This window comes from Myotis davidii, unplaced genomic scaffold (genome assembly GCF_000327345.1).
Source record: "Myotis davidii unplaced genomic scaffold, ASM32734v1 scaffold327, whole genome shotgun sequence".
NCBI lineage: Eukaryota > Metazoa > Chordata > Mammalia > Chiroptera > Vespertilionidae > Myotis > Myotis davidii.
The window spans coordinates 5,309,725-5,320,547 of record NW_006298628.1 but is presented as its reverse complement, the minus strand read 5'-3'; the positions used below and the strand labels follow the sequence as shown (position 1 = coordinate 5,320,547).

General features: G+C 37.4%; 1 protein-coding gene across 2 annotated transcripts in view; it reads left to right on the top strand.

Annotated features, from left to right (window-relative positions):
- SMARCE1 (SWI/SNF related, matrix associated, actin dependent regulator of chromatin, subfamily e, member 1) overlaps nucleotides 1–10,615 on the top strand; it is a 16,861-nt gene extending 6,246 nt beyond the window's left edge. The window contains exons 4-10 of one of the 2 annotated variants that reach the window (XM_006774348.2): nucleotides 1,557–1,637; nucleotides 2,521–2,652; nucleotides 2,909–3,080; nucleotides 4,969–5,141; nucleotides 6,170–6,271; nucleotides 6,923–7,133; nucleotides 9,369–10,615. In XM_006774348.2, coding sequence (XP_006774411.1) covers nucleotides 1,557–1,637; nucleotides 2,521–2,652; nucleotides 2,909–3,080; nucleotides 4,969–5,141; nucleotides 6,170–6,271; nucleotides 6,923–7,133; nucleotides 9,369–9,577 — 1,080 coding nt within the window. In that variant the 3' untranslated portion in view covers nucleotides 9,578–10,615. The remainder of the gene's footprint in view (nucleotides 1–1,556; nucleotides 1,638–2,520; nucleotides 2,653–2,908; nucleotides 3,081–4,968; nucleotides 5,142–6,169; nucleotides 6,272–6,922; nucleotides 7,134–9,368) is intronic. The other variant, XM_015570916.1, reaches the window with a different exon arrangement.
- The last annotated feature ends 208 nt before the right edge of the window (nucleotides 10,616–10,823 follow it).

Genomic DNA, 10,823 nt, shown 5'->3' with positions numbered 1-10,823 from the left:
TATAAGATTAGCTTTGTAGGAATTCCTCCCTACTCCTTCCCTCCTTGAAAGAACTCCTACAGACCCTGAGACAGATCTTCCCTTACTCTTCATACCACCACTGTTGACAGTTTCCATCCCCAGGGCTCACCTCCTTCCATTGTCCACTGTGGCTAAATGCAAGGTCTGTCTGCATGGGATGTGGTAAGAATGTATATGAAGAGTGAGAAGAGACTAAATACTGCTTCAAAGGTGAAATGCCTTCTAATAATTTTGTGTATGAAGAAACCGTTACTGAAAAGCGTATAGGGGTGAAGGAGACTCCCATAGTGAAAGGAAGCATTGATTGAAAGCAGTGGAGTAAGGTGCAAACATGCTAATCTCTGAGCCCATGAATGAAAAATAAGGTTGTGATTGAGGTCCTAGCCCAGAATGGAGTTTTCCCTAGGGTTTTGTCACAGCAACAACAGAAAAGCTAGGGAACCCGATGTCACTAGTTTTCTTACAAGGATGTGCCAATCTCTGTCTTGATAATTAAAATAAGTCAGCTCTTCTTACCCCTTGCCTGGCAAGAATCAATATTGGAGGTCTTCTAGAAATTGGGGAGGAAATAAAAGTAATTCAGCTATGGTTTTATTCTGAGTCCTTGAGCAAATAGAGTCATATATATTAAGATGAGACTTAGTTCAGAAATGGGCATTCTTGGAGTTATGTGGGGTGCCCACTAGAAGTTATCTGGTATCTCTTGCATAGATATTAGCCCATAAAAAGAACCAATCTTTTATCTTTCTCTTTCTTTTTTTAATCAAGTGGAGTTTCTTGATATTCTATAATGGCCCATGTCTGCCATTTCTCTGTTCCCGGTAAACGTGTTTGCCCCTACACTAAGGATAAAAAAGGCATGACTTTATTTCACACTTCGTGATCCCCTTATAGAAAACCACTAAATATAGAACCTTAAAGTGTCCAGTTGTAATAAAGGAGATGAAGTTTTTTGTTGCCTGTTTTTGAATTTAGAAAGTAGTTTTTGTGGTGGTAGTGTCATTTATGTAGGGGTGCATTCTGAAATAATACAGATACATACATACATACATACATACATACATACAAAGTGCCCTGTAGACAGTGTGAGTGTGGCTAAGTGCTGAAGGCATTCAGATTCTGGTGCAGATAATCAAGTGTTGACTGTATGTGTAATGGTAAATTAAGCAAAATTAAAGGTGCCAGGTAAAGTCCTGAATGTGGGACATTTGCTATTTGACCATATATTTTTGATGTATGGATTGTTATGTAATAATTTATTTGTTCTTACAGCCAGGTTGTCAAAGCAGTAGCAATAAACTGCTATGTAAAATATTTTAAAATTATGTGCGTAAAGTCATTTTCTTCATTTTCTTTTTTGATGTGAACATTTCTGAATTTGCAGTGATAGCTATTTTCAGTGGAGAAAATATAAGAATCTTGTATCCATGGACGAGTAGAAGAAAGGCGCATTAGAATTTTTTAAGGCACTCTCTTTTCATTTTACTGGTGAACTTGTTGCAATTGAATAATGAATGTTTTTAACTCTTTTGTAGGCATCCTCTGGTATTACGATTCCAAAACCCCCAAAGCCTCCAGATAAGCCGCTGATGCCCTACATGAGGTACAGCAGAAAGGTAGGTGCTGAGGAGCGAGGAGTGGGCACTGCTGTCTTAGCTTCCCATCAAATTTCGGATTGGCTTAGCCAGCTTTTCTGTGCAGTCAGAGGAAAGGATAAAGAATTGCAGTTGTTAAAAGAAATTAGTTCTGATTTTAAAGTTCCAGGGCTAAAATCCAACAAAAAGAACATGATTAAATACACTGTTGAAATCTTTAAGACCGTGTTATATAGTCTTTTGGAGAATACTTAATGACATTAGAAAAATCTTGAATGAAAAAAGGGATATAAGACTACTGTATGTATTAGTGTCTTATTTTTATAAAAAGAATAGCAACTACATACTAATTTGAAGGAAGAAAAAAGCCAGAAGACATAGTTATCTCTAAATAGTAAGCTATGATCATTTTTATTTTCTTTATACTACCTTGAATTTTCCCCCTTTTTTTGTTTGTGATGAATCTACATTACTCTTAATAGATACAGCCAATAATATCTTTATTAAAGATGAGCATTTAGCTATTTCCATCACTATTTAGATTTTTTTTTATTTTTGGTCATAATTATATGTGTATTTGATGGTACATTGTATTGTGCAGATTAACCGCTTCTGAGTTTTTGTGAACTCTTAGACACAGACTATGTTACTGCAGTAGCTTCTCTTAAGTACCTGTAGTGATTGTTGATGTCCGAGATCTGCCTTAAAGCAATCCGTCAGACTGTCGAGGAAATGAGGTTGGCCAACTGTTGATAATTGTTACAGCAGGCTAGTGAGAACGTGTAGACTTGACTCTATTCCCTCTGCTCTTGTTTATGTTTTTAAATGTTCGTATTGGAAAGTATTTTTAAAGGTCTGTATTCCTGGGCATCAGTACTGACATTTCAACTGTTTCCTTTTTAAGGTCTGGGACCAAGTAAAGGCTTCCAACCCTGACCTAAAGTTGTGGGAGATTGGCAAGATTATTGGTGGCATGTGGCGAGATCTCACTGATGAAGAAAAACAAGAATATTTAAACGAATACGAAGCAGAAAAGGTAGAGTGGGGCCTGCAGCGGGATGGACACAGTGGGAAAGGCATGAACACTTGCTCATGATTTAGAAAGAAGCATAAGATCTAGTTGGACAGCTGAGGCTGCACACTGCGGCTTTGTCTGCCTTGATCAAGGCACCTCATTTCTTAGGCTTCACATTTCATATCTGTAAAAAGGAGATCATGCTGGTGTCTTCGGATACTCCTGTGAGATAATTTAGGTGTTCGTTATAACCTGTAGAATGTTCATTGCATTTCAGATAGAGTACAATGAGTCTATGAAGGCCTACCATAACTCCCCCGCATACCTCGCTTACATCAATGCAAAGAGTCGCGCCGAAGCCGCTCTAGAGGAAGAAAGTCGACAGAGGCAGTCTCGCATGGAGAAAGGAGAGCCTTACATGAGCATCCAGCCTGCGGAAGACCCGGATGGTAAAAATAATCATAAAAACTAAGTGGGGTTTTGTTTATGCTTTCTCTGAGAATTAAAATAAGACCAATCTTCTCAGTTTTTACTTCCCATCCTAAATGGAAAACAAAGCATAATTTAAGTACCATTTCGTTATTTTGATTAACTATTTTTTGTAAGATTTGTATGTGAATGTCCCGCAAGAAAAGGAAATAACTTTTTGAGTGCGGAAAATAGCAAAAACTATCAATTATCCAAATCTTTGTACTCAAAATGCCTGAAAGGTTTTTGAGCCATAATCAGAATTTTGCCTCAACTGCTTCTAAAAAGAAAATGCCTTCTGGTTACATCCTGTTTTCTTATTGGTTCCCCAAGTCCCAAGTCCTTAAGGACTCCCAAGAGAGAAAGTTAATGAGTGGGAAAAAAGCACTATGACATTTCTTTCCCAGATAAGTGAGAAATCCAACTAGCCCATGATAACACACATAAGGGTACACAAATTTTATACACACACACACACACACACAAAGATCAGCTTCCTTGTTGCCATTTCATGAATAGTTTGCAGGTCTACAGATTTGCCCCTGGCCGTGTGCAGCCAGGCAGAGTCTACAGCTGTAAGGAGCCCCAGAGCTAGCCACCTCTAGCTGTGGGCATATTCGTCCACATAGCAGGCATCTTGTACAAATAATATTTTCTCTGTGTGCTGCTGTGATATGGAAAAGGTTGGAATTTCTAACTACAAGCAACAGAAAACATCGGAATAATTTAAGACCCCATTTTAAAGTAGTGGTAACAATGCTTGTAAGAACTTTAAAGAAGATACACCATTGAGAGAGGAAGCAGTAATACCACCTAAAGACAAATAAGCTGATATACTTAAAAGAAAAGCAAAAATGCTATTTTAAAAGAATAGATTGGGATATTGGCAGATATCCTCATATACAGAATAGGATATAAGTATAATGAATAGCATATGGAATAGAAACTATCAAGTGTTAAACAGACTCAGGAGTGCTAAAGCTATACTAGCTTACACGGACCTTAATTGCTCAGAGTGAATGGTTAATGCAAAAAAAGCATGCAGACCTGAAAAAGGTAGGAGAGCCCTGACCGGTTTGGCTCAGTGGATAGAGCGTCGGCCTGCGGACTGAAGGGTCCCAGATTCAATTCCAGTCAAGGGCATGTACCTTGGTTGCGGGCACATCCCCAGTAGGGGGCGTGCAGGAAACAGCTGTCGATGTTTCTTTCTCATCAATGTTTCTAAATCTCTGTCCCTCTCCCTTCCTCTCTGTAAAAAATCAATAAAATATATTTTTTTTAAAAAAAGGAGAATATCCATTCTACAAATAATCAGAAGGATGGGGCTCAGTATAAGAGGAAATAAAGGCTAGCAATGTAGAAAGCATAAATAGAAAATGGTTTTCACTAGGTGAAAGATAACAGCATGAATATTGAGACAGACTGAAGGGATCACTCAGGAACAGTCTTTAAGAAAGGTTCCTTTTCTCTGCTTCTCAAACTTCTGCCCATTATGTTTTTTTAAGTTTAAGATAGGGTCTTAAAGCTGCTTGTAAGAAAGGACAGGTACTACCAAGAGAGTAGTGAAACATTGGCAGAATTTTAGTTTTGCTGTCACATGCAGACTTCACATTGATTTCCAGGCTAAAGACACGTGCTTATATCTCCCTTGTGTTTCTGCCAAATCTTTCTGTGACATGTATCATCTCTTAAAGATTCTGTGAGAAAAACCAATACCTTCGCCAATGAACACAGTATGTCCTGTATGGTTTTTATCAAGTGACTGCCCCAGGGTTCCCATGGTGGCTCCTTGGTAATTAAGTGTGTACATTGTTACACTCCCCTGTTTATGGTTACGGGTGACCTAATTTTCAGAACATCTCATTCCAGATTATGATGATGGCTTTTCAATGAAGCATACAGCCACCGCCCGTTTCCAGAGGAACCACCGCCTCATCAGCGAAATCCTTAGTGAAAGTGTGGTGCCAGACGTTCGGTCGGTTGTCACAACAGCTAGAATGCAGGTCCTCAAACGACAGGTCCAGTCCTTAATGGTTCATCAGGTAGAGTCACAAAACATTTGTTATAATAAAATGGGCTTATGCCACAGGTCCCAGGTGACCTGGTTCTATATAATGCATCAGTGCGCCTGTGAAATATGTGTGTTCAATCTAACCCCGTGGTTCTCAACCTTCTGGCCCTTTAAATACAGTTCCTCATGTTGTGACCCAACCATAAAATTATTTTCGCTGCTACTTCATAACTGTCATGTTGCTACTGTTATGAATCGTAATGTAAATATCTGATATGCACGATGGTCTTAGGCAACCCCTGTGAAAGGGTCGTTCGACCGCCAAAGGGGTCGCGACCCACAGGTTGAGAACCGCTGATCTGACCTGTTCCTGACTCAGGAAGGAGGCTTGGGGGAGTGGACCTTTCCCACAGATTGAATACATTTTCCTTAAAGCTGTAACACAGAGTCCTGTAATGGGAAGTTTATCCTTGAGAATTTTGAGACATCCTACCAACCTTTTACTGCTTTACTCAATATTCTGAAATTGCTCAGGCCTGAAACAATATTTAACATCACATACTTATTAGTCATAGTGATTCCTCTAGGCTACATTTTACTTTTATTTTAAAACCTTAGCTTAAAATGAGTTGCTACATTTAGCTTAAAATCATTTATTACAGTTGTGTAATAAATGATTTAAATTAAGAATTCAGGCCCTAGATAGTTTGGCTCAATGGATATAGAGTGTCGGCCTGTGGACTGAAGGATCTCGGATTCGATTCTGGTCAAGGGCACATGCTCGGGTTGCAGGCTTGTGGAGGGCATACAGGAGGCAGCCAATCAATGATTCTCTCATCATTGATGTTTCTATCTCGTATCTCTCTCCCTCTCCCTTCCTCTCTGAAATCAATAAAAATATATATTTTTAAAAAAAACAACAATTCAGGACATTTGTTACATTGTAAGAAAATGTGGACTATTAAAAAAATGAGACATGTTTTCTATTTGACATTTGCTTTAAAGAAAGTAATGCAGTAATTATAAAACAAGTATAAAGCGTGATCATATGTCTTACAGCGAAAACTAGAAGCTGAACTTCTTCAAATAGAGGAGCGACACCAGGAAAAGAAGAGGAAATTCCTGGAAAGCACAGATTCATTTAACAATGAACTTAAAAGGGTATCAATTTAATATGTTAACTATACTTTTATCACTGTGTCTTCTTATCACTTTCATTTCTCATTCTTTTTTCCAAAATAGTGTTTTTGTTAAATATTGTTTACTTTGAAACAGGGGTAACTTCACTATAACCAGTAGATCTTTGCTTTATGAAATTATTCCCATTTTTTGGCAAAATTGTAATAGGCTTGAAATATATAGTATGCATACATATACTAGGCCTATCGACTCTAGAATCCTCTGATGTTTTAATTTAAACTCTAACCCAAGCATGAATTATTTTCATTTTTTTGAAATTTATTTATCAAATGTCATTATTAGATGTTGTTCACAGTTAGCACTTTGTATTAAAACAGGTAAATCTAGTGTTTGGTAGCCTAAAATATAAAATGGAAACTTTATATATAATCCAGCACTTTCAGTATTGCCTCTCCAACTATTTTGTAATATTTGATGTTACATGGCTCTGCACTTTTCTTTTCCTATAGACACAAGAGTCTCAGAGAAGACCTAGAGCCATGTTTTTTTCTCCCATATACATATAGTTTATAGCCAATAAAACCCATTTTTGAAGTAATTTTTTCTGATTGAGAGATTATAAGAATAAAACATTACTAAGAGATTTTTTTGTGTTGATTTTTTTCTGACTAGTTGTGTGGTTTAAAAATAGAAGTGGATATGGAAAAAATTGCAGCTGAAATTGCCCAGGCAGAGGAACAGGCTCGCAAAAGGCAGGAGGAAAGGGAGAAAGAGGCAGCAGAGCAAGCTGAACGCAGTCAGAGCAGCATTGTTCCTGAGGAAGAACAAGCCGCTAATAAGACCGAAGAAAAGAAAGAAGCAGAGAACATTCCAATGGAGACAGGTAAGCCCCCAGGGGGCTCCAGTGTCAATGTTGGGTTTTACAGCTCTTTAATCTTCATTTCTCTTTCTCAGGACTTTTCAGAGGTCACTGTGTCCCTGCTACCTCTTCGGTTATTCTTTATATGACCTACCCATTTCTTTCCAGATCTTAATTTCTAAAAGTAGATTCATGTAACATGTTTGTATCAGTGCAGAACAGCAGTGGTATGTTATCTTTAGTCTTGCTCTTTGAGGTCTTGGTTATTTCCCCAGATTGAGTCAAGTTGTTTTCCACCTTGAGAATATAAAGTGTGATGGTTAAGGAGGCTGGCCCTGCAGTCAGATCAGGGTCTAACACTGCTTCACCACGTGCTAGCACTGTGCCTTTGGATAGTTACTTAATCTCCATTCCTTCATTTGTAAGTATTCTAGCACCTGCCTCAGTGAGTTCTAACAGATAAATTCAAAAATGTACATAAAATCATTCAGTATTGAGTTTGACATGGTATTGGCACTCAGTATTTGAACCTTTGTTGCTAAAATTATTTAAATAAGATGTGGTCATTGCTGTTAAGATAAATCATTATTGGTGCCCTAGGACAGGGACATATCCTGCCTGCCACCTGCTTTTAAACAAAGTTTTGTTGGAACACAGTTACACCCATTTGTTTACATACTGTCTGTAACTACTTTGGGCCACAACATATAGTTGAATGGTTGCAACAAAGACTACCTATAGCCCACATAACCTAAAATATTTCCTACGTAGCCTTTACAGAAAAGTTTGTTGACCCCACCCTGGAAATTCCTACTTTCAGGTGTACTCAGAATTTCTGACTGAAAGCATTCCTCAAGGCAAAAAAATGCCATGCAAAACATATAAATACTGATTAAATTGGTTATTATTTGGAACTTTGAGATTACCTTATCTTCTGGTACAGTTTTAGCCCTGACCAATGTACTATGTAAACAGGACTAAGCAAAAGTATTATGGGAAACACAGCCAAAAGTCTCCTGGACCATCATAAGAAGTGGGAAGGGTAGTAATCATGCTTGCTATTCAACTGACAGCTTCCGATTTGACATCTGGAAAACATTTGATGGAATGTAAACGTTGTTACCAGATATTTCTACAAAATATAATTCAGCAGATTAACATTTCAGATAGTCAGATTTTAAGTTTCATTATTTGAGCCTTCTTCTGTTTTGTGTGAACATGTTTTTTATCTTAACAAAATTTGAGCATGGGCATATTTTTGTGGTTAATGCAAGAGTTTGAGAGCTAGAGTGTGATATGGTTCTTTGCTCATTTTGCAACTAAATGGAACACTCTGTCCTTTGCCTTTGTTTTGTCATCTATGAATAGAACATGCCTGTAGGTCTTCACTCAGATTTTTATCCTTCTGGCCTACTGGGGGAAAAAACTGAAGGAAATCGAGCCTATTAGAGCAAAAACCTCATGCTCTTAATTTCTTACAGAAAACAGCCCAACGTGACTATCAATGAGATACCTAAAATACTGACCTTATATCATTTCCACACGCACTTTCTTACTCCTTAAATACAAAGCACTCCGTGACAGCATTGTCCAGTAGAAATACATGTAAGTCACTGTGTGACTACATTTTCACTAACATTTTTTCAAAGTAAAGCAAAACAAGTGACATTAATTTTAAACATATATTTAATTAACCCAGTCTATTCTAAACAATGTCATTTCAACATGTAATTAACTTCTCTTTTCAATTACAGTTGACATTCAATATTATTTTATATTAGCTTCCAGTATATAGACATATAATTTATAAAATGATTCCCCTGAGAAGTCTGGTACCCACCTGACACCATACACAGTTATTATTGAGTGTATTCTGCATGCTATACTTTACATCCTGTGCACATGTAATCATTTTTTTGAAGTATTGAAGTATTAATTTCTTACATTCTTTTTTCATAAAGTCTTTGGAATCCGATGTGTATTTTGTACTTACAGCACATCTAAATTTGAAGCTAAATTTTTAAATACTAGTACAGGTCAAGAAGTACTTGACTTGTATTTAGATTTCATAAATTTACAGTTAAAAAGTAGATTCTTAAACCCCAAATTATCTCAAACATGCTGAAAGTTTCTCAGTCACACTAGCTCATTTTAGGTGCTTAATAGCCACATGTTGGACAGTGGAGCTCTCGGCTGTCGGCCTAATTAGAAGAGTACATTTCTGTCTTAGAACTAACAATGACAAATGTGTGCTTACAGAGGAGACACGCCTTGAAGAAACAACAGAAAGTCAGCAGAATGGTGAAGAAGGCACATCTACTCCTGAGGACAAGGAGAGTGGACAGGAGGGGGTGGACAGTATGGCCGAGGAAGGGACCAGTGACAGTAACACTGGCTCAGAGAGCAACAGCGCCACAGTGGAGGAGCCACCAACAGATCCCATACCAGAAGATGAGAAAAAAGAATAAATGTTGCCTTGTTTTATGTATTCTAAATCCTTTTTTAAATGAAAAAAAAATGTTTTTGAGTTTTAATGGTGTTATGTGGTTTGTGTACTAATATTTTTCTTGTCCATATCACGCCACCCAAAGCTTTTGGACCATATAACGTCATGAGCCAAATGGCATAGTCACCTTTCTCAAGTGGTGGTGATGGTGGTTCTCTTCCTTGGATCTTGTTTCTACCTTCACTGCTGAAAGCCTCGGAATTTAAATTAATTGAGAAAATGCCCATTTTTGGAGAATTTTCCTTTGATGCTGCAGAATCTACTCTTACAAATGCCTTCCTACAGCTCACTGGGGTGCTTACCAAAGCCATAGCTTTAAATCTTCTCAGTCCCCTTCAACAGCTTCCTGAAAGTCCCCTTTCCTGTGTACTTCCACAAAGGTAGCTTCTTGAAAACGTAATCATGTATGAGTATATGTTTGTTCACTTGCCCTTTTCATTTGTAATCAATGTCAGATAACCAAGAGTTGTGTTAAAGTGTTGAGTGTACCTGCAACTATGCTTGGATCGTATTGATCGAGAAATAGTCTCCATAGAGTAGTCACCAGCTTATGAAATAGTCATTAAAGCAAACATGGCACATGTATACTGTCCTGCTTTTTGTTATAATTAATATTGGGTACGTTCTGGTCAATTCATCCTTATTGTACAAAAAAGAATTACTTTTTTATCAAGTTTTCCAAAGACAGAGTAGATCACAAAGCTTAAGGAATTGAATATTCTTGCAAGGGAGTATATAACTTCAAAATGATTGGCCCGTTCTAGAAGAAAACAGCTAGGAATTAAGTTCAGTCACTTGAAATTGTTTTTACAATAATCAAAACATTCAAAACCTCAAGGCTCAGGATCCCATAGATCAGAGCCTACCTTTTTGATAAACTTAGTTAAGTTTTAGCGAGTAGAAATGAGATGGTTTGTGACACATATGCTTCCTAAAAACTAGAATAGATTTTTACTAAATAGTGGTATATCTGATGGTATATGTTTCTTAAAGGTCCAAATGTAATAAATAAAAGGAAAAAGAAAACAGTCTCAGTGTTTTTAATGCATTATATGTTTATATGCTAAGCAAGCAATAATTTTGTTACTGGAACACACTGACAGTATGGAGTGGCCACTTGGCCATTATAAAATTGCATACTCACAGTCCTAGCTCACCCAACTGCTGCACTAGCAAGTTCATTTGTACAAGACACTAAATTAGTTTCC